This window comes from Calidris pugnax, unplaced genomic scaffold, assembly GCF_001431845.1.
Source record: "Calidris pugnax isolate Ruff unplaced genomic scaffold, ASM143184v1 scaffold15, whole genome shotgun sequence".
Classification (NCBI taxonomy): Eukaryota; Metazoa; Chordata; class Aves; order Charadriiformes; family Scolopacidae; genus Calidris; species Calidris pugnax.
This window is the reverse complement of record NW_015090774.1, coordinates 5,843,093-5,867,463: the sequence shown is the minus strand read 5'-3', so window position 1 is coordinate 5,867,463 and position 24,371 is coordinate 5,843,093. Positions and strand designations below refer to the sequence as shown.

Genomic DNA, 24,371 nt, shown 5'->3' with positions numbered 1-24,371 from the left:
TTTACAAACAACTATTTCCACTGGTGCCTTGTTCTTCCACACCTTCTTTAGGTCTTTCGGCCAGACATATCCTTCCCAAGAGTTTTTTCTTATGAAGGTTTTGCCATGAGGCTTTGCTTTTCTGCTGGGAACTGAACTTCAGAGAGAGGTTAAAGAGGTCATGCCTTTGTAGAATTAATCAGAGACATTTGACTAGATGCTGCTGCCTTTCCAAATTCATGACAAGTTTTTAACTTATATTTTGTTTTTAAAATCAAATCCCTCAACATGCTTTCCAGCTCTTCCATTAATGAAACACAGACAAAAACCTCTTCTTAGATCTAAAAGGTAAACATTTTTGGTAATTGACTTTTTGTCTACCTGTCACACAAGGTAATCACCACGCAGTATATTTATAATCTATATTTCTCTCCAGGTGTCCTTCTCCAGAAATACATGCTGGGCTTGGAAGGAATAAACACATCAGTCTCTAAAAACACCCTTACAGGCAGAACTACTGTCTTTCTGGATTTAGAGTGTGAGATATTGAATCCCTTGTTCTATCCCTTTAACAATATGAGATTTCTTTAATTCTATTCTATTTATACTTGCAAAACTGAATATTGGATCTTGGACTGATTTTCAGTTTTGGTCTTTACAGCGTACCCATGTGTGTGGTAAAGGACAAGGGACTTCAGTTGAGATTTGGGTACTCTTGTAAATTCTAGTATTTCCCTTGCACACTCATCACCACCCCCCATGTCATTTAGTGCAGTTGATGTAATAAAATTGTATGAATATCAGATTATAGCAAATGTCCATCTACTTCAGCATCCTGTCTCAGTCACCAAAAGAACACAGCAAGCACAGAGTGGTTTTTCCTCAGGAAGTTTTCTCACCCTATGGCTGTGTGTAGCTCAGAAGGTTCTTGAGTTACACTTAAGAGCTTTCTACTTGTATTTAACAGCCCTCAGTGGATTCTTCTGCTACTGATCTATGGAGTGACTCTTGTCCTACATCTCCTCACCAGTCCTTTGAATGTTGCTATTGACGCAGAGTCTGCTTGTACTAGGAGTGGAGGAAGCCACAACGCAAGGTTTAGGAGAGCAGGACCACTTCTTGCTGACCATCCACAGAAAACAAGGGGAAGTTTAGTCCTTAAAATTATTATTTAACCTACAGTGATTTAGGCACATTTCCCATTAATTTTCTGCTATCTCAGGAAGTTAATTTTACTATGTCAATGATAAAAATGCATAGTTGAGTTTCAACAGTTTTCACGCAAACTGGTTGCAAACAGAAATCAGAGACCCCAGATAGGACTGAAAACTTAGGACACAAAAATCAACGCCTTTCTTTTTCAAATCTGTTTGAATTCTGTTTGAATCCCTTCCTATAAAGGGATTTTATTTTAATGTGGCCGCAAACAGAACTGCAATATAAGATTGCATATTAACATGAGAAAAAAAAAATGTTCCTCTTTCCCGATAGAAATTCCTCTATTTACTCCAAATATAGGAAATTGCATATTTATTTTCCTCAGCTGTGATCTGTCCTTATGTGTTTGGCTTTCATACAAGAATAATAGCATCTCAACTATCTCACATAGAATGCAGGAAGATGAAGCTCTAATGGCTGTGAGATCCTAGCTGAGCATTTCTAATCCCTGATCAGAAGCAAATCACTAAATCACAGTAATGACAAATGCTGATATTTTATTGTCAACCACTGGAAACTCTCCTGCTGTTAGCATATATATTTTGCATGCTGTAAACATGCAAACATTTTGCGTACTCCCAACACCAGAGATTTAAAGATGCAGGATTTAGCTTTACTCTCTCATTCCTTCTGGTGAAACAATCTTTGAAACTTCATGTGAACAAGAAGCTTGTCATCTGACCCCAATTTTTTTTCCCAGAGCCAAATGCTATCATTTACAAACACAGTCTGTTATCGATCCATTTGCAATTAAGCAATAGCAATCAGTAATGTGTTGCTGTAGTAGCCACAGAGCAGCCTGGGGAGACTATTCCTCAAATACTAACCTCAAACTCTTTCTCCTCCTCCTGTCCATCGGTGCTGGGGATCTTCACAACCTTGCAGAGCCCTTTTCCCCAGTGCGCAGCAAACAATCGCCTAATCTGTTAATTAGAGTCATTAATTGTAGGGCCACTGATTAATTGATTTGGAATGATCTAGCTCAGCAGAATTCAGTCTCCGTCTTAGATTTTGTGGGAGAGATTCTGATTTATGAAATTAAAATATTCTCACTTATAACTCACAAAGCATCAATTATTTCAGTTAATAAAAGGCATATAAACTGAGAATATCAATGCAAATATAAAGTATCTGGTGTTCGTATTACCACCTTAAAAATGTTATATTAGAAAGTTTTTCATGTTACCTGTTTCATCAACAATCATTCTGGGTCATACTAATGTTGTGATCACTTCATTATTAGCTGATGTGGTTTACTGTAGTTCAATAATTTCTAGAGTTCCATCTTTCTTATTAGTTATACACCAAATAAAGCTCTGATCAGGACGGGTGTCAGGCTGCTACTACTATTACAATGCTACATTTACACAGTGAGGATCTCTGCTTATTTTTATTTTCATTCCACTCCTACATTTTACTTTCATTTTACTCCTGGTATTTTTAAAGAACATTGAGTCTGAAAGCTCAGTGTTAAGAGTCCAAGACATTGCCCTAGTATTTACTCTAAGCTTTCAGCCCTCTTCTTGCCTTAGGCAATGCTCCTGTTAAGCTGCTTGTGCTTGTCCATACTGAGGCCCTCTTGAGCACATTCAGCAGTCACACTTTGTGGGTTTTTTTTGTGTTAAAGTTGAGAACCAAGGTTAAATATAATTTCTGCTCTGAGAAGGACTAATGATTAATCAGGATAACAAAGGCGATAAAAGCAAGCTGCAAAACCTAGTATCTTTCAAATAAACACTCTTACCTGCTTTAAATAGAATTGTCTTTAGTAATTAATATAAGTTTATAGTATGAGAGGACAATCAAGATTGTGGTCAGCAGGTAATTTTCTATTTTGACCTGATCTAACATCAGCCTGACCTAATGCTGAAGCTGGATTCTGGTTTGAGCAAGTGTTTGGACTATATGACCTCTGGAAGTCTCTTCTAATCTAAATTATTGTATTATGCTACCTGCTTTGATTTTGCATTAATATGATGACATTGGTTCTATTAAAGCTTTTTGTGATGCAGAGTCGTGTGAGCTCAAAGCCGAAGTCAGAAAGAAGTGCTACAACAAAAAAAATTAAAGCCATTTCTGCTATCTGTTCATTTTGAAGGTGATCCACAGATATGAGCAGAAAATCTGTGGAAGAAATGAGCACTGACATAAGCAAGAATGACAGGGAAGTCTGGCCCAATAGCTTTTTGAAAGTGTAGTTCTTTTTTGTGTGTAAGTATGTGCAAACTAATTCTGTTTTCTTCATGTGTAATTATTATTCATAAATATTTGTTGAATAATTTTTTCAGAAAAATTCAGATTGTAGAAAACTATTCATGCTTGGATGCTCATTATTTGTAGCATGTGAGTGGAGACTGAAATACGAGGGGACAGATTCTACTCCCCTAAAATGCATCTATATTTTCTCTGGAACTGTAGCTAATGGGAGAAGTATTAGCAAGTAATTAAATACTTCCAGAATCAACATTATCCTGATAATACATATAAAATTTGAGCAAGTGTGTAACATTTCCAGAAATATTTCACCAACTGACAACAAATAATAATGTTCTACCAAATAATGGCCAGCTGATCTCTTTGGTTGCATTTACACAGTATTTCCTGATTACTTTTTGATTTATATAAGCAGCTCTTTAAGCTTTCCTACTAGCATTTCACAGAAAATCATATCAACATTTCTTTGTGCATTTAGACTCAATTAGGCTCATGAGCTCAACATCTGGAACTCTTTATAGTAAAACTATTTAATACCATTGTCTTCCAAAAAGATACACAATTTATGTCATGGCTGCAATAGGTGTCTGTTCTTTAATTGTCTCTTTGGGTTTATGGGTCACATAGAATAAGTAATGGACAAACCTAAGTATGTCAGACAGTAACAGTTTATGAGAAACACAAAACCATTAAGAACATTGCACTCATTTGAGAGAACATTAAAAAAAAATCCAGTATATAGAATACTGTTAATATAATTGCCAAAAGAAATGTTTAAAGCACATTTACGTGCCAGTTTCGAAGATCTGTTTATATCAACAATATATGTGCCTTTTTTTGTCTGGCACCTTGGCTTGCTGCTTCCTTATGGATTTTGCTACCTGCTGCAGATCGCAATAAGAAGGCAATGAGGGGCAAAGTTTAAAAATTTTCTCATCTGCTTTTCTCTCCAAACATTTTGCACATAATAGGATTGTGAAGTTTGATGTTGCCTTTGTACTTGAACCAGGAGGTCCCAGGTTTTTTTCCCAAGGCCTTCATTTTCATGTCCTGTTACAGCTTTACTGCTTTCCTTACTTTTTTTTTTCAGTCTACTATTTATAATTCTCTCTTTAATGCAGAAAATGTAGGAGTAGAGAGGTGCCTTTCTGAGTATAGAAGTAATATGAAAGTGAAGCCTGTCCCTCCTCCAAAGGTTAAGGGTAAATCAAATTCTCTAACTGTGAGTGAGTCTGTGTGTCTGTGTGGGTTTTGTAGGTGAAGAGGAGAATTTCAGGGAGAGGACTAGGGCTGGAGATGGTGAGGTGACTTTTTTTCTCATGGCAAAATAAGAATGCAGAAAGGACACGTGCCTGGTTGTGTAAGCATGTAAATGGTCTTTGCTCCCACACTCTATGTACAACCTCAGTGAAAGAAACCCATTAAAAGTTCAGGTCTGCTCCTTGGGGGACAAATGACATTTTTTTAGAATGCTCAGCTGCTGATGAACATGCTTATAACTATTCTTGAGAGTGGGTCTAAGAACCAAATGTTTGTAGATTACAACCCAGAGAATCACAAAATCCTTCTTGCAGAGCTTATTTCAGTCTGATGGATGGAGAAAATAAATAGAAGGTGTGCTTGCCTTTTAATAGTTTCATGATAAATAGTGTTATCTGATTTGGAATAGTTCATGGTCTGTGACAGGTGTCATTAGTGTACAGGTGTTGGGCTTTTTTTAAAGTTTTTTTTTCCTAAAAGGTTATTACAGACATGTTGGGAAAAAATAGAGAATAGAAGAAAAGAAAATCTATTTATTTCCAATAAAAAATTGAGAGCACAGGTGTGTAATGGCTGGTTTCATTGCAAAAGTATCAGTTTCACCGCATTTGTATCAGCTTAAGTGAAAATGTACCAGCTGGAAAAATTAAATCAGCATGAATCATACATCCAAAAGGTCACTGATCTAAAAATATACATCCCAAGAAAAAGATAAAAATTATTTATGCAAACTAAAATTGCCAAGTAAAAATTAAAATCCTTCTAAACATTCTAAACTTAGGACGTTAATTAATTTGAAAGTAATGTGGAAAGAGGCAAAAAGCCACGCTGTGATGTCACTTTCATTATGTGGAACACAGCTAAGGAGATAAAAGAAGATCATGCAGAGCCCAGGAGAAGATTAAGCCTCTTTATCTCACTGTGGGAGGCAGAGAGCATATATACAGGTAGTATTTGGTGTATGGAGAAGAGGGAGGAACTCCAAATGACTGAATTTTAATGTGCACTTCCATCACTTCAGTGTACTGATGCAAAGCAGGAGATATGCATGCAGGTGCTGAGGTCACCCCAGCTGTCAATCAAAATTACAAAGCTAACAAGAAAAACCCAGTCCCTCTTCTTAATAAAGTTCTAAATATTAATTTTGAGAGGAAACAAACCCAAGCTCTGCTGGATGCTGTACCTTCTTGTCACAGCCTAATGCTTAACAAGAATGACAAAATAAAGCGTAAGTTTGTGGTAGGAATGAAAATAGAGTGCTGGTACTCTTGAAGTTAAAGCCTTATTAGTAAAGCCTTTGATCCAAAAGTAGATTGTACAACATTTTGTCAAAGTTGGTTTGTATGTGTGTGCATGCCAGAAATTTCTAGAGGATGCTAATTAGCCTTTCTTTTTCCTGTGGTAAAATCTCATGACAACATCATGCACTGGCAGAAGCACCTTTACAAAGACTGACATGCCACTTGCTGGCCAAAGAAATAATGGACATATAGCCACACAGGGAAACATGTATTCTCCCTTATGACTTTTGCTAGAAAATATGGCTCATGTTTAATCTTATCAGCAAACAGCCCCCTTATTCTTTTCTAGCCATCCAAAAGGGGCAGACAGGCTCACACTTAGCTGGTTATTGAAATAATATAGTTCCACAAAATTCAAGAGAATAGAAATAATTTGCACTGATACCTACACCAGTTGGGAAAAAATAGAGAATAGAAGAAAAGAAAACCTAGTTATTTCCAGTAAAAAAATTGAGAGCACAGGTGTTTAATGGCTGGTTTCATTGCAAAAGTATAAGTTTCACCACATTTGTATTTGTATTTGTACCAGGAATATTTACAAAAATCTTTGGTAATTTTTCTTCTGTCTGCCAGATGCCTTGGTCTTCAAAATCTCCTGTCCATGCATCTCCCTCTATCTACCTATCCTTTCTTTGGATCTTGTACCTTCTGTGTAAAATCACTTCTTAATTGCAAAGTTCCTAATGGGTTTAATGAGTTTTTTGGGGATGAAGAGACTTTGCACTGTTTTCTAAAGATGGAAAAATTCCAAGTCTATTTAATTTCCCCTGGCAGTCTTTTTCACTGCCTCATCTCCTTGACTGTGGGCTATCTAACACACTTGTAAGTCAGAGATAGACCAGGTGGTGAATCACTGCATCAGCAAGCAGGAAGCAGAAGTCCTAATAGTGCATCAAGGCATTAGGAAGAGGCAGGAAGGCGATGGGAGTACACCAGGAAAGTGAATGGAGGAGCTATAGGAAAGCAGAAGCTGAAAAGAATAGTACTGATTATCAAAGGCTCAATTTAGCAGCTACTTCAGTGAGGTTGTGGTAGACATTTACATATTTGGTGAAGACTGACACATTCAGATTTACAACAGTTAAGTAATTTAAGGTAACATGAATGTTTACCCCAGGAATTAATCCATAAGAACGAAACTGTATTTTTAGAAAGAAAGGTAATTTTTCTAACTACGTAAAAGCATAAGTGTTATTGTTGCTGTTTGTTGATACAGTGATCATTGGCAGGATTCCTCCCTCAAGTGTTTTTCTGAACAACATTCCCAAACTAGCACATTTTGTTGTGGGTATTATCATGTAAAACAAATAAAAATATTGATCTGCTAATTGTTTACAGTATTTACTACAGTGTTTCTAAACCATGGGAGACCAATGCTGATGTGATTGTTTTTTTATTATGTCTAGTTTTCACAAAAAGAAAACCAAGAAATGCTTGAAGTATTCATGCCTTCATAACACAAAATGTCTTTCTATTACAAAGCACAGCATTAGAGGATCAGTCATGAGCTGCAGCACGGTAAATAATTCCATTTTTGCTTGTGCTGTAATTTTTTATGGTAATTTTTATAACGATTTCTCAAACTTAGCTTGCACTGCAAAGTTTTTGGCTGAAATTTTTTTGTTTAAACCAGCTTTCCGTCTCCAAAGTAAAATTACCTCTGCAGGCAACATAATTCTTCAACCAGCAAGGACAAGAAGCATCAGCTGTTTCAGTCGCACTATTAGATGAAGAAAAGCAAAGGATAATGTGGTGCTTCTCTCCAAAACTTACTTTTTTCTGGCTACCAAAAAACTTTCAGTCATGTTTGGATCCCCGCTGCCACAAGTGAGAGAGAACACCTTTTTTTACTGCAAGGAAGAATTTCTGGCAGCACCCAGTAATGATGAATTCATTCAGGAGAAGAAAGGGGACATTAACCCTTCAGATGACCAGGAGGACTTCAAAACATGTAGATCTGGGCTGGTAGCAGCCAGTGCTCATCTCCACCTACTTCTGTTTTAGTAGGCTGGTGCCAGTGTGTTTCCAGTGACCTTGGGAGTTCTTTCTCTTGCCACAAACATGGCAAGAGCCCTCATGCTTGTGATGACTCAAATTGTGGAACATCCCTGAAACCATCTTAACCCTTTTCAAATTTTCACCAAGGTGGTTTTATTATTTCTCACTTGACATTTTATTCAATGTGCATATTTGCCTTTTCAAATTCAGAGTCCCCTACTAATTAATCTTGATTAGGAAAGGAAAAATCAGAAAAAGCAGTGCTGCTTACATCCCCAGTGATTGTCAAGTAGGGATCGGTAGGAGTGCACGATACAAGGGCTGAGTGGGCTTGAGTTCAAGGAGAAGCACGAAGGGTTAATGCACAACATGGTGGAAGAAAGGCAGAAAGAAAAATATTAGATGACCAGTGAAAGCTGTTGGTGGTCTAGGATGTGTGTATATTCTGTGTATATTCTGTGGATAAGACAAATAGCTAGAAGGAAACATACACTGGTCTGTGGGAAAAAAAATCCAAGATGTGTCAGAAAACACTTCACACACACCTTAGTGTGACTAAGACTAAAAAACCAAAATGGATTAATGTTCAAGTTCATAAGCTCTGAAGTGTATTGCAATTTGCACGTTGTTTAGCACAATTTGATATAACTTTGTTTTCAAATCATGACCTAGCTAATGAGTGTGACATTCCTCTTTATAGATATTTACATCCCCTCTACCCTATTCATAACAGGCATTTGCAAGTTATGAAAAATCCAAATCCAAGCCAACTATGAAACAACTAGACAAGAGCAGCATGCTGTGCAATTCCCACTGACGGTTAAAGGGATCTTTACAGCCTTGTTGAGCTCTTCTAATTATGCCAGGTTATTCAAAACCAGCAGTCCTTACACTTCACTCCTCCATCCAGCTAGTTTTTGCTCCACAAATATTATGGAAAACATAACATACAGTAGCAACAATAAGAACACTTACTCATTACAGTTCAGGCTAGCCATGAATCACTGCCAGGATTTTTCAGTCTGTTGGGTACACATTCAACAGCTTTGTTGTCCCTGTTCAGTAAAAAGGCAAACAGTTCTCAATTGCTAGTCAGTATAAACCAAGGAAGCAAGCAATCATCTAAGATCAGCACTAGCTCTTTAAATCCACAAATGTAGGTCCCAGAATTTTATTCCTATTGACTCTGGTTGAAAAGATTTTATATTTATAAGGCTGTAGCATCACATGCCTTCCCAACTCAGTGAATGCTGTTTATAAAGCATCCATGTTGCATAAGTCTGGGTGCTATCGTAAAAGACTATGAGGTCCCACATGGCCATGAAACAGTAAATAGCACACAATTTTTTGCTGTCTCCTCCAGTATCAGATATAATAAGCATCAGATTAAAATAGTAACCTGTTTGAAGCAAACTCATTAATGTAGTTCCATAGGCAACTTCCCAAAAAATTCTAGAACTTCTTACCGTAGCTTGTTGTGGATACTAAAATTTTACAGAGTTTCAAAAAGCAGCAGCAGAAATTACTGGAAAAGGAATTCATCGAAGACTGTGAAAGACAATGTGAAAAGCTCTGACCTAGGAAGTCCTGAGGCTGGAAGGGTATTCTGGAGAAGTGCCACCACTTGCCTGGTCTCCTCTTTCCTCTCAGCATCTCTTGCGGGCCACTGTCAGGGAAGAAGTACAAGGCTAGATAAACCTTTTGTCTGAGCCAGTGTAGCTGTTCCTCTGTTCCTATGTACTCAGGAGCACGTTGTGGTGAGTCAGATTGGGTTATGCACCACACTTTCGCCTCTTCCAAAATGCAGGTGTCCCATTATTTCAAATCTGCCTGTTGTTCGTGTTGCCACAGTCCTGGCACACCTGACTGACAACCTGTTCCCATGCTGGGCTTTCCAGCCCCAACCTCATTAACCTTTGGTAGCTATCTTGGCCAGAGAGAGACAGATTTTGGATATGAAAAAAAGAGGAAGGCTGTGTATCCCTCTGGCTGTGAGGATGTTGTGCTATGCCAGAGCAGATTGAGCCTATGTAACCGTGCAAAGGCAGGGATTATATTGGCTGTAAACTCCCTGGCCCTTCTTGCCCCCAGTGAATCAGCATCTGGGCTGAGGGTTGGCGAGTGAAAAATCTCCATCTGCTGTCACCAGTGTCTCTGTGCCAGAGGACATTTCAACCTTTGTGAAATTTGGGGTCACTGGTGATTTTCCTGGACTTGTACTGCAGCATAGCATGACACATTCTTTAATGCTTGCTTCCCATTGCTTTGTTGTGCAGCACTGATCATGGCTTGCCCAGGATATCTTGCCCTTTTCATCTACTGCCATCATCCTTCAGCCACTCCACCCGGTGTGTACCACAGCTCCGCTGCTGCCTTGGCACTAGAGCCTGTGGGGAGGTTTTGTCTGTGAACAAGGCTCCCGTATGCTGCTCACCTCTCTGGGGCCCTATTTCTGATTGAGAGATTGAACAGAAAGATAAAAAGGCATAATGAGAAATCTAAAACAGAAATGGGAATGTCAAAGAATGGGAAAAACATAGTGGGCTGGAAGAAAGGGAATTACGAGAATTTGAACGTGAGCTCCTCGTTGATATCCCACAACACGCAGTCCCAGAGGAACTGTTCTCAGCAGAGTTTCTAGGGTCAATATAAAGTATGTATAGCATATCTCTTGCCGAAATGGACTTTTAAGGGGAGGACACTTGGCACTAGCAAAGGCAGTTCAGCAAGTATGTATCTGTCCTTCCAGTGCTATGTGTACAAGCTGTAACCAGCCCAAAGTCCTGCCAGAAGAACTTTCTGGTGTAGACATGACCTCAGTCCTCTGCAGCAAGAAACCCAGGCTAATATTTGTGGAACAGAACTATGTGTTTAAAAAAATTAACATCTCTCTTGCAACTGTACAGGCATGATTGCTGTGAGGCTGAATGACCAGTTAGAGCTGACTGTTCATACAAGCTAGAAAGCTGTGCTTACACATAAATTACAATCAAGTTATACAAGTTCTAATCATGCCTTCTTGCACATAACATTCTGAAATCTTGGAGGGAGTTACCTTTACCTTTTTGTTTCTGTGTTAATTTGCCTCATCAAGAAAGGGATGTTTTTTGTCTGCCTTCAGTAACACTCTGGTCATTTAATAAAAAAGTTATCACATGTTCACACTACTTTTATTATGTATGATAAAAAGGTATGATACTATTTCATTATGTAGTTTATTATGAACCTTGGTGGTTTTCAAGGAATGGTGTACTTACAAACATAATTTCCTCCTTTTTGTCTGAGAACTGTATTCTGCATTCATTCTGTTAAGCAGCAGTTTACCATGAGTCACAGATACTGCCTCATGCACATGGTACCGAGTCTTTTTATCTGATTAAGTAAGATTAAGGTGGAAAACGTTTTAATCAACCTGAGTATTACATTTAAATTGAGACGGTGCTTTGTGATCAGCAGAGATCTCATGTCTCCCCCCTTCTGTGATTAGAGGGAGTGACATGTCTTTGCCACTAGCTGACTCGTGTGTGTCACTTGTGTTGCCACCAGCAAGAGTTTCATGTGCTGATCCTAATGAGTCGCGACATGTATTGTTCATTACTCTGACATCAATTTTTCTTTTGGATGAATGTTGTGTGCAGCATTAGTAAAGTAGCAGCGAAATACATCACTGTACTAGCGTTTTCAAAGAACATTGTTCCATGGAATATGCATTGAAAAGCAGCTTCATGCTAGGAATGTAGTTTCAGCTCTATATTAGGATGATCATCTCACCATAATTATTTTGGGGTACCTTTGGAATGTACAATAGGGTAACATACATGGAAATGACACACTGAAAATCAATTTGTGAAAACAGAGGACTGGTATCATAGTGATATTAATACATACCAGACAAATGACTTCATATTTATTACACAAGGCTACAGATGAAGTCAGAATAGTAAAGACGTGCATTTAAGAAAGTGAGGGAACAGTTAGAGCCGGCAGTGGGAGGTCCTCAGTCTGCTGGTGTGTGATCAAACAACTTTAATCAGCAACCCATCTCCTTTGGCATGTAGAACTGAAATTCCACTTTTAAAAAAATACAGGAAAAAATCATCAGCAAGGCTATTTAGGGAATTTAATGTAAAATGATGGCTTTCCATTTTCCCACTGAAAGGAACATATTGGGTCTTAAGATAATATTAGGTCTTATGTTCTTACTGCAGCTCTTTCAGAATGGTGCTGGGAGCTGGTTTTCCGAATTGGAAAAAAATTCTATTGAAATTCAGAATCCACTGCCTCTACCACACTTTCAGTATTGCCTCCTGCTTGATACCCATAAAATATGTGGCTGTCCTGGCTAGATAAGAGAGGAATGGAAAGAGAGAAATTTTCCTTTTATGTAAGCTGTAACATCAGATAATATCTTTTCAGCATATACTATTGCTTCATGGGTAGGTGGTGTACATCTCTGAAGAAAAATAAAACTATTCAAAGAATTACAACAGAAGGCAAACTGTAGTCTTTTTTTAAACGCATTCTCCCTACCTTTTTTCTATAAACTTGAAATAATTGAGCTGGATTTCAGTCTTGGGTTATGTGTGAATGCACAAAAGAATAGTCTGGCTTTATCCAACTGCTGCTTTTTCTATGATTGCTGCTATTTTTCACAGTTGCTCTACGTTGATTTCTGTACTTAAAAAGTTTTCTCTTGCTGTCCTGTGCAATAACATATAGAATTACAGCCTCACAGAAAACATGCAGTAAGGAAAGATGCTATGACTATAAATCCCAACAATCAGATTTCTGCATGAATGGGTATGTACCTTTGTATATCTTCTTTAGACCCAGGATCAGCTCTTCCCTGAGATGCTATTCATGACATGAACAGCTAATACATGAATAATAGATTCAAAATAATAGTATAAATAACCCTTCTCCCTAAGCAGATGTAAAAACAAATGCAAAACCTAGCTGGAATGTGCCTGATTAAAACTAGTTTTCTAAATCTTTTTAGAAATCCTTTAAATACACCAGCTATTTGCAAGACATGTTTTTCTTAGAGAGCTGCATGAGTTTATAAATCAACCATTGCAATCAGATGGAAAACAAAGAGGTACTTCTTTTTAGTTCTCATTGCCTACTGTGGCTCATAATTTTTAGAGAAACACAGTGAATACAGTCAGTAGGGAAATTAACATTATCCACCACTAATCCAAACAATGCAGGAACATCCTTTTGTTCGCTGCTCACATTATCAGTGTTTTCAGTCTCTCTTAAATATTCTTGCATCAACCAGTTGAACCACCAGTTTATGTTTAATCTAGCCTGTGACCTACAGTAACAGTGAGGTTGCTCAGAAAATAAAAAGTTGATCATGGAAAAATTCTGAGGTTTTGAAATTTTGGGGAGACTCCATTTAGAGGTCACGGAGGAAGAGGGGTGAAACCCAGTTCAGTGTAACCAAGAGATGGGTAGGCCAGTCAGCTGAGAAATGAGGCAGCTTCAGACCACTCTTCTGCCTGACACAAAGAAATAATTTGAAGTTCATAGGAACATTCCTGGTTAGTCTAAGGACTGGCACATGCTTTGGTCAAAATTTTAACCTGGACGTGAAGAAATGTACAAGTGAAATTTTCATCAGACTAATAGACTTTCATAAAATGCTCTGATATTGCTGGAACAGTAATTTTTACACAGATTTTTTTTCTGGTATTTTTTTTTCTTTTTTCTTTTTTCCTCAAAATAATGATACTATTAAAAATTTGCACTGCCCAATGTAGATTGTAGAAGTCTTTGATACTTTTCTGAAAAGATAGCATTTTCAGTAAAAGAAAGCCTTTAGCTTATTTAAAATGTAAGTAATATCTATTGGCTTGACTTTTCTCTTTGATGCTTTTAGGTTTATAGCATTAACCAAAATGAATCAGATTATTTCTCACAGCTCTGTGCCTTTTTATAAAGGTCAGTGTTTAGTTACCAAAAGTGTTGGAAAGAAGATACATGTGACATTTTATGCTATTGATCTGTTTATAATGTATCATAGTGGCCTCCAGTGCTTTAATTTCTTTACTAGCCCACTTTTAGTGTTGCTGTCAACGTGAGAAATAATGTTTTGTCTTTCCTGAGTTTCTCTGTCTTTACCTTCTGCCTGCGTTTCACCAGTTGACAAAGTTGTTTTGTCTTTGGACTTGGACTTTCAGTATTCAGGAGAGTAGTTAGTTGGTTTGTAGCCTTTTTTACTTCATCTCTCATGCTTCAAAGAATTTAGCACCATATCAGCTATGTTATTATCCAGTACACACTTACTGTGGAGAGATGAGATGCTGAAAATAATGTAAAAATTAAATATTCATTCACTTGAAGGTTAATTTGACTAGGAGTGCATGTGTGTAGGAGTAGCGTGCTTGCAAGCTCTATAGTAAGTAGGTTTTCAAATTATATAAGTGACAGGCTGATTTCAGAGTTATAACATTTCATCTTGATGACCGACAATGGAAATGGAAATGAATATATGAAAAAAAAGTTCTGGTGAATATACTGTCTCGCTTATGCTAATGGGGCAAATCCATAGAATCTATGGAGCAAATCCATAACAATGGAACTAATCAATATTTACATAATATACCTGGGATCAGGGTGAGGATTTTACTAAGTACCTGGGATAAAAGACTGAATTTTTGGTTATTTAAGCTGGTAAAGCTGAAAGACCTGGCAGTAAGAAAGAAGGATGGTGCATTCAAAAGTTATTCAAATTGCTTGCCATTAGGAGTTTGCACTGTGGGGTAGAAAGCTGCATCTTTGGGAAAGGTAAAACGATATTCTGAACTTGAATTAAAAATGAAAAACTTAGAGTTTATCAGTACATGGAGACTCCAGACACGGGAATGGGAATGAAAATCTCGTGGTTTGGGCTGGGCTGTTTTGCCTCAAACCAGGATTAAAGCAAAAAGAAAACAGAGTACCATGTGTTGCCAGATGAATAAAGAGAGGAGTGGTTTCCATGGGGAAAAAGCTGGAAAAATCCAAAAGGACTAAGTAAGCCTTTACATTTTGGTCTCAGCCTCACTGGAGATGCTAGTGAATTAGAGATTAGGATACAGTTAGTAGTTTTCCCAGCCTGCTCTTAGGTTTGGGGACCATTCAGAGTCTTTTTTAGTTAGATCACTACTGTTGGTCTAAGGGAGTTGGAATTTTTTTCCATTCCTCTGCACTATCTCTTAGCATATTTACAAAATGTGGTCAGAAGGAAGATTAAAAATAGATCTTCTAACACTGAAATGTATTGGTTACTTTCAGCTTGGAGCTCTCGCTTTTGTTTATCATTCTGCCTCGGACAGAATTTGATTTGTTTTAAAAGGCCATTTCATTTTATAGGCTATGCGATCTTGTGCTCATCTCACAGGCTTGTATTTTCACCACTGACACCTCTGACACACAGCCCACTCATCATTAGAAGTCATTGCTTACTTTAAAATACTGTTTTTCCTACAATGTGTAAGGTGTTGGCTCCACTTCTCCGCAGAGATTACCTAAGGCTGCTGAATGCCTTCTCTGTACATTACCCAGTTATGTGATGCTTGGATCAATTAATGGCTGATGTTCTTTTACTAGATAGTCCTCTCATATTTTTATATTGAGTGCTCCTGTAGGTACTTCTGAGGTGTTCTGTAAAAAAAAATATTAAATATCTGAGCAAAACTTCAGCCTTTTGAAAGTTACTTCTCATGCGTCATATAGTTTAGCCTTTGTATTATGTGCCCTCTAAAATAAACATTTGAGTTGAACTTAATAAAAGCTCATCTTAAGTTTCTGCCAAAATGTTAACAGTGAAGTCTGTTTCTGCCTTCCTCTTGGTGTCTGAATCTGTTTTCTTGTATGTGGATACGTGCATGAGCCTTTATCTCGATGTATTAATTAAAAATGCAGGGCATCCTTTCTTTTTTACAAGTGACTCTTTAACAAGAATTCAGAATGGAGAAAGGAATTAAAATTACAATTAATGTAAAGTTTTTAGATTAAAATTACAATTAAGTTAAAGAATTTAAATTAAAATGAAAATTAACATGAAGAACAAATAAGCTTCACTTAGTTTGCCCTGAAGAACTCTGCTTGCTTTCATCTGCCTCAGTTGTATTGCTCTCAGGATAAAGTATGATAATATGACTTTTTCGCATTCTTCTTTACTCTAGTTTTACTATTCAGTGCAGGATCAGGCCCAGCATTAGTTTAAGGACTAGGAACATCCTAGTCTGAAAGAAAACATGAACAAAGCTGAGAATAACAAAGAAATGAAGACCCTTCTTAAGAGCAAAAGTCAAGACAATAATCAATGTTTTAAGAAACTAAGAAATAAACACAAATGGAGATTGAATCAATTTTAAAATGCAAAAATATAAGGCTTGCTGTCAATAAACTAGCAACCTGTTTAGGGTGTTGTAAAACAAAGTAAAAGAAGAGTGATTTTCTGAAGTGGCAAGTACCTCAACACAAACTGTCTCTCAGGCAAAAAGGTTGTTGTGTCACAACCTTTTAGAGGTTGTAACCTCCCCAGGAGGAGCTGGGGGCTGCGTGAAGGTGGACGTGTCACCGCACTGAAGCTGCCGCAGCAATTGCACGTGCACCATTTATCGCAGTGTCAACCACACAGCCGGGAGAAGGCACTTCTCACTCCATGGGAAGTCCAGGTTATGTCTAGAGTTAATACTTGAAGCTGGTAAAATACTATCACAATTATCACTTGCACTTTGAATTCGTACTCGACCTAAATACAGAATATGAGGTGAAACTCTTCTAGAAGAGAAAAGGTAACGGAGGAAACACATCAGCTTTTGCTGCTTTTAGACAGAAGTACAGAAACAGACTGTGAAGAAAGGTTAAAACTGGCAGAAACATGGGGAACATAAATAGAAGCTTCTGTATAGTCCAGTGCCTGCTTTGCTTGGAAGAAGTATGAATAAGCAAAACGCAGAGATTAAATGGTGCCCAAGCAAACAAAAGGACAATAGATCTAGCTTTAATGTTGAGTAACAGCAGAGGGAAAAATAGAAATCATTATATTTTTAGCATCTGGTCCTTCTGGGTCTTATTTGCCTGTTTCTTTTCTAGCATAACTTGTTTCAGCATAATTTGAAAACACAATGTATTTGTCTCTTTGCTCCTTGCTTTGCATCTCTGGACCACAGTATTTGAAAAGATAAATTGGCTTCCTTCTGCCATTTTGTGGTTTATTGTAAGAGAACCAGTCCATGATAAATCCTCCTGCTTTGCTGCAGTATTTGCAGCCAGAATATTCTATGTTCCACTGAACGAAGAGGTAAAAAAAAAAATTAGCTCTGTCTCTTCCACTACCAATTATCTCAATATCAATTTAAAACAGATTGTCTTCATTATAAAACATTCTTTTAGAGAAGAACATTAGTATTGCGTTGAAAGTGTACACTTTTCATTCTTTTTTTTTTTTTTTCTTTCTCCAAGTGGTGGACTAGAACAGAGGAATGATCTTTATCCCTTAGATGGACATTAGGGATTTAGAAGTACTGGCTAGAGTAAACAATGGACCTACATGTGATATGCATAAACGGGGACACACCCTCACCTCCAAATGCTTCATGAGAGGGTAATAGATCCAGTTTCAAAAATTCTTTCTCATGCCTGCAGTGAACACTCTTTAGAAATTACATGAAAGGACAGTTTTAGATAAAGATTCCAAGTTAACATGCAGAAAATGTTGTTATCTGAAGTTAAATAATTCTGAAAAAGTCACAACTCTCCTCCACATCTCCCCAGTAGAAAAGCAGAAACAAGTTTGCAAACTTCATAAAGTATTTTGTATTTATATTTGGCTTTTCAAAACTGATCCAGCAATGCTTTCCAGGATATACTGACAAACATAACTAAATCTGAAGAGACTTTCTTCCGAAATGGTGAACGATTCATGCTGTGTAAAACCTTTCACATGCATTCAGCATTTTTGCTCATTATTTTTTTATTGCAGTTAAAATTGCCTGTTTTATCAGCAGGGGATAGTATATGAAAGTGAACAAGAAAGGAAACAGTGTAGAATATAGTCTGTACTCTCCATTTGCTTTGATTAGACACCAGAGATCTCCATGTACATTTCAAAGCTAGGAAGATGAGTTTTCAAAGCAAATGTATCTTAAATGGCATTAAAGAAAGTGATGGCACCAGTGGTCAGTGAGGATACAGAAGAAATATATAGAAAGGTTTTCAATGAGAAGGAGAGAAAAGAGCTTTTTTGTATGAGTCTGAGTGCAAGAAATTCTGTACTTCTCAGAGGAGAGAGAACTAAAGCAGAGTTTGTTCTTTTCTTGCAAACCTCTTTAAATTTGTGGTCTGGATAAAGAAATATGCCTTCTAAGAAGTAATTAATATCTTTTATTAACATCATGTCTCAGAACGAGACAGTAATTTTGTTTGAAATTCACTGCCAGAAGATAAATTAGCATGATTGAACTGGGAAATGTGAAAGCCATAATTCACATGCTTTATTCAGGTAATTATTTAAATTATAGAAAAGCAAAAGAGGAGGGACTTACATTTTAATATATCATGTGTCAGAAAAGTATGCAAAACTTGAAAAGAAATGTCTGCAAATTAACAATTTGGAGTTCTTCTTTCCCTGAAGATAAAAAGCACTATATATAATCTGTAGGTTACTAGTGACGCAGAGTAATAAATACTGGCAAAAGGTGGTAAAAAATTCCAACTCTTCTTATCTTTTTTGTTATTTTTAAGACCATTTTTAATAGAGATGATTGAAAGCAATCTTTGAAATGAATTTTAAAAACCTTTCTGAGATAGAGTCCAAAGAGGAACTTTCAAAGTATCAAAACAAGGGGAAATCTACAAACCACACATTTCTTTAATAATTATGAACTTCTGTTTAAAAAAAAATGGAAATGAAACTGAGTGTGGAATTAAAAAGTTTACGGCTTGCTATATCCCATTAGACTGGTTTATTTATTTTTCATTTTTGGTTTGCTGAAATGCTCTTTTAAAGATGTTTTTGAAGTGTTGGAAAAAGAAAATTCAAATGAAAACTAAAATGGCAAATAAAAAAGGAATATGTAGGGACATAAAACTCAGAAAATTTTGTTACTGGGGTTTTACAGAATTGAATGAGTCTGGTTTAGACATAGAATTTTTCTGTACAACTTTATATTATACATAAAATTAGTGAGACTTCCCTTAAAGCTTTAGTGTCCTGAGGAATTTCCTAAAACTGTTTCGTCTTGTTGATTTTTTTAAACATTAATGTTTTCTTGCAATAAATTAAAAAAAACCCTTCAAAACCTACAAGAATCAATGCAGGTAAATTTACATGTGGTTAAACTACTTGCTTGTGGTGGTGTCAAAAATCCATGTTTAAAGTAGATTGAGCAGTATGGTGAACTTGTCCCAGTTTCATTTGCTCCGTGTGGGCAGTGTTACAGTTCTGCCACTGCCACTGTACATGAGAAATCAGTTTCAGAACCAAGTAAGAGAAGGACAGGACTGTTATGGAATCTTTCCTAATTCCTGCAAGTGTATGGCATCACATGGGATTACCATTATCCTCATCTTGTTTTACATAGATAATCATTTCACAGTTGTCAGAGCTGTATTCAGTTGATTTAAAAATCCATTGCAAATGGATAATAATAGCAATTTTATATAATAATAGCAGCCTCTGTTAAGGTTTGGCTAATATGATATGAATTTAGTGATATCAGATGTACACTGAGTTTGAAAATATTGTAAATGTTTAACAGAGTTCAGACTTTGTCACTAGCTAAGGTTTCCAGACAAAAGACAGGAACACAGAGAGTGAGGTTGAGAAATAATTTCTGCTGATTCCCTCTGAAGTGGGATTATGGTCAAAGAGAGGTTTGTAAGATGTGAGCCTCAGGCAGATCCCAGAGCCTCATCCATCTTCAAGGCTGGCCCTTCCTGGTAAATGCACCAGAGGTAGGTGAAGCATCTCTTTATCTCTCCTTTTCTTCAAAAGGACTCTTTTTGGGTGGCATTTTTCCTCTTGGGTACTCTTTTGGTACCAAAAAGCCAGCAATAGATTCATCTGAACGATCAGCTCCTGCCTTCTATGCTTTTAGCATCTCAGCCATTGTTTTAAAAGATGCTGTTGAGTTGCCCCCACTGATTAGGCTTAATAACTGGCTCCACACAAATCTATTTATGCGGTGCATCTGATGTGCTTCTTTTTGGCAGATATCTCACACATATGCATAAGACTAACTACAGTAAATTTTTTTATAAGCTTAGTAGCTTCAGAAGCTATTTGATCTTTGAATGCATAAATGAGCACAATGAATGCAGCCATCATTAGGGTATTACAGAAGCAGTGTCCATAAAGTTGGTAAACAAGCACATCTTGTGATGACATTGTTTGTGGCCGGAGACCCCCTACTTGCTACAACAGTCTCCGGTGCTGAAATGCTATTATTTACCTCTTTTGAGGTAAATTATTTGTCTCTTTTGAGATATTATTTATCTCTTTTGAGATACAGAGCTTTGTACTCTGTTACGTGTATGAGTTTGTGTAATGGCAGTTGGTCTGCTCACAGGGTTTCAAGAAGCCTCTCTGGTCTAAAATGGCTTGAAATCTATGTTAAAGCGAACTTCCAGAACAATGTTATAGAATATAAAAACTTTCACTTTCATAGTAATGTCTAGAATATGTTTGCTTCTTTGCCACCTAAAGGGAAAACTAACAAACAATGTATGTAACAGTAAAAGTGAAAAGACTGTTGGATTACATGTACATCTACTTTTATCTACATATTATTCTCTATCTAGTAAAACATTATTAGTGTTTATTATTTATTGTTATTATTGTTATTATTATTACCACCATCAAGATTTTTTTGCCAGGAGTAATGTCAATTTTGAATACTAAAAACTTCCTCTCAGATAAAGGACAAATTAAATGCTGTTGGTGGTCAGTGAGAAGTGAAAGTCATCCCTTTACTGATGCAGTGGGAAAGGAGAGAGAAAGAACCATGAGAAGGTAAGTGGTGATGGGAACGAATTCTGAGAGTATCCCCTTCTTTTTGTGGAAGAAAAAGAGTAGGCTTGCAGTAGAATTACATCAAACCCTGATTTACAATGAGTCTTTTGTAGAGAAAATAGATAGGAGATAGAAGACATAGCCACAATAAAAAGTGAAAGATTTTGAGAGCAGTTGACAGCAGTCTGTTTTTTCATGGCCCTACCTTAGTAGGGAGTAAAATCATGTGAACTGGGAGTCTGAGAAGTGTATATAATGATACTGCTAGCAAGAAATAGACTATGACTCTGAACCACTTTAATGTCATATACCATTACATACATAGAATAGGAAAAATGATGTAATCAAGGCAGTGACACACTGAGAAGGAAGAGAGGTCATTTCTAATAGTTCTGATTCTGGGATTTATTAATGCTGAAATAAGGAAAAAGTACTGGATGTCACAGGTAGAATTTTTTGATAAAATGGTTTTGTACTTCAAGTTGTGAATTTTTCAAAACCAATTCTTCTTCCATAGAAAGTGTAAAGATTGATTTTCCACTCACAGTAATACCCAACCCTATCACTAGGTTATTCCAGGGTCCATAATCTACAGTCACTTATATGCCTGTTTTTCAGTTGGCAGTGGTATTTTGGGATTTTCGTTTTTCAAAAAACTGTTGGCAGTTCTCATTTTCATGTTTATACAGATCAACAAAGAGCTTTGAATTCTCACAGGTCTCAAACTTCAAATATGTTTCCAAAGGCTTCTTTATTATTTCCTAGGCTTTGCCCCAGTGAATGCTATGGACATTTTCACAACTGCTGCTAGGTGCCAGATTAAAATAAGTGAAAGCATGCCAAAAAAACAGTTCAAACATGTAATTCTATACACTGTTTGAGTGTAACACTGAGGTTTCTGAGTTTCTTGACTTTAAATCCTATGATTTAAAAACATTTTAAAATATCTGGATATTAATTATATTAATATTAAACAGAAAGGTCACCCCTTATATTTTTAATGTATTCAGCCTTCTGTAGAACAAAAAGTCATGCTGATTCAATAAGTAAATAACCTAGAGTATTGTCTCTAAATGCTAAAAGAAAATAAAACCTCCTTTCTGTCCACTGAAAATATGGCAATACATTTAAGAATCCAAACAAGATGGACCTGGCAAAGTTTGCAGTTCAGGAATGGGGAGAATTCACTGGGTGCTTATGTTTCATTCTCAAATCCTGACATCTCTTCCAATTACAAAACATGATTCAAATCTTCCAGTTGGTGTCAACTGGAATAAGTCTGGTCTTTGCTAATTTATACGAGGCTGAAATTTTATCCTAGGGATGCGTCTACATTGTTCTGGGCTGTGTCATGTAGAACTGCTCTAGGTTGGGAAGCAGCAGAGCTGCTTAGCCCAGACCCCTGGCTGACAATGTCCCGACTTCCCAGGGCTAAATGTTTTTGGATGGCACTGCAGGATCTCCCATAGGCATAGTCAGTATTTTCATGATATTCTGTTATGGACAGCAAAGAATATTAGAATTACATAACAAAGCTTGTGCAATTGCTTTGCATTGCCTGGGAAGTTTGATTAGAGATACGTCATTTAAGCTACGCTAGAGTATTATTTTTGTGCTGGTCAGTCTGTGAAACAGAAGATGCCAAGTAACTCTTTCACTTAGTAATTTCACTCACTTGTCTGGACTGCATGTAACCAGCCAGAGGGACAGCAATGATGATATTTTTGATTTGAATGAGGGTTGGCTTCCTTTTATATTTTAACTTCTCATCCCATCTGCCAGAGATGTCTTTCAAGTTGTTTAAGTTAGCCAGAATCACATGAAATCAGTTCACTGCAGACACTCAGAGGTTTTTTTTGTAAAGCAAACACACAGTTTTTTAGTGTGTCAAAAAAATCTGGTTTATTTTTTTTCCAAAAATTCTAAGTCAAAATGAAAGAGAAGGAAGCTGATAGACAACTACACTCATGACAAACAAACTGCTCCAACAATGGTTTTGGCTGATATTTCTTTAAAAATGTGAATAATACCAGCAAAGGGGAATGTTTTCTAACCCTGGAATAGAAAGGGAACCAAAAGGACTAAGAAGTAATCAGTAGGGTTTTTTTATACACATATACATACATATGTATATGTATACACATGTGTGTGTATGTGTGTACATACTGAATTTGTTTTCTTGAAAGAGTTTTTGTATTTCAGTGATGTACTCCCAAGAGGATCCATGGTAGCTTTGACAGAGTGAGACAACTTGGGGATTAGCACCATCAAATATGGAGAGAGGAGATCACTCACACTTCCTATCTATTGAAAACAAAGATGCCTGTTCAAATGAAAGGCAAAGCACGTTTTAGCACCTTTCCCTTTTGACCATCTCGGAATAGAGCTCCTATCATAGCCAGCAGCCACATCAGTGTGGTCATTGTTTCTCATTTTGCTGCTGCAGGCTGTGATGTAATTAACTGGTAATTTACAGCGCATGGTCTTACCTGAATCAAGCTACCTGTAATTCAGTGGCCAAAGCAGGGAGCACAGCAAGTGTGGGATTTGAAGAGAGCCCACTGGAGCCCTGTGGACTTGCTCATGTAGCTAAAACTGGGTTACGTGGGCTATGCCTGTGCTAGTAACTAGAACAAGCCGTGCCTGTGTGCTGGCCCCGAGGGCAAGTGTCACGGCATAGCTCACGTCCACACAGCCACATTCTCTTCATTTCCCAAAATAGAGAGGCCTGGACTACAGCGTCAACTGGAAGCCATCGTTGGCCTTTGCTGTCCCCAGCCTATTCCCCAGGAGAGCGCTAATTGGCATTGGCCAGAGCTGGGCCAGGGAGCACGAACGCAACAGGAGCATACTGGGGTCTCACATGCCAGTGCTCAGGTCCAGGGACTCATCTCCATTAATTAATGTCTATACACATGGCCACACGTACTAGGACCTGAACAAGCTAAATTAAATCTGTCCTATATGTGCTTCATCCAACCTTTCTTCAAAGGTTGAATATAGGTACAGCCTAGTGTATGGGGAAGACACTAGCTGAGATTGAAATAGATTCAAATAATTGGATCCCAGCTATAAACACCATAATACTAGTTTTTGCACTTCTCTGTCCTGCTGTGTTTGTTATACAGGAAGGGAAGTCTAAATCATTTCTCTGTGTTTATGAATTCCCAATGTGCATTAACATTCAGTGCAATAAACTGGAAAATGCCAAGTGCTATTTTAAAGCTTCTTTTTCCAGACACACAGTGCTTCATATTTGGTCCTTTTTCTTGCAGGCTTTATAGCCACAGAAAGAATGGTGAAGACAACAGGATGAATAATGTACTTAATTTAGAATGATTTTGCAAGCTTATGCAAGTAGATTTCTAAATTCTTATTATGTTAAAGAGAGT

At 37.2% G+C, this 24,371-nt stretch overlaps 1 protein-coding gene across 1 annotated transcript in view; it reads right to left on the bottom strand.

Annotated features, from left to right (window-relative positions):
- LOC106888638 (microtubule-associated protein 9-like) overlaps positions 1-16,579 on the bottom strand; it is a 44,042-nt gene extending 27,463 nt beyond the window's left edge. The window contains exons 1-2 of the mRNA XM_014943017.1: positions 16,499-16,579; positions 2,025-2,120 (exon numbers count right to left, since the gene is read on the bottom strand). Coding sequence (XP_014798503.1) covers positions 2,025-2,120; positions 16,499-16,579 — 177 coding nt within the window. The remainder of the gene's footprint in view (positions 1-2,024; positions 2,121-16,498) is intronic.
- Positions 16,580-24,371: the final 7,792 nt, after the last annotated feature.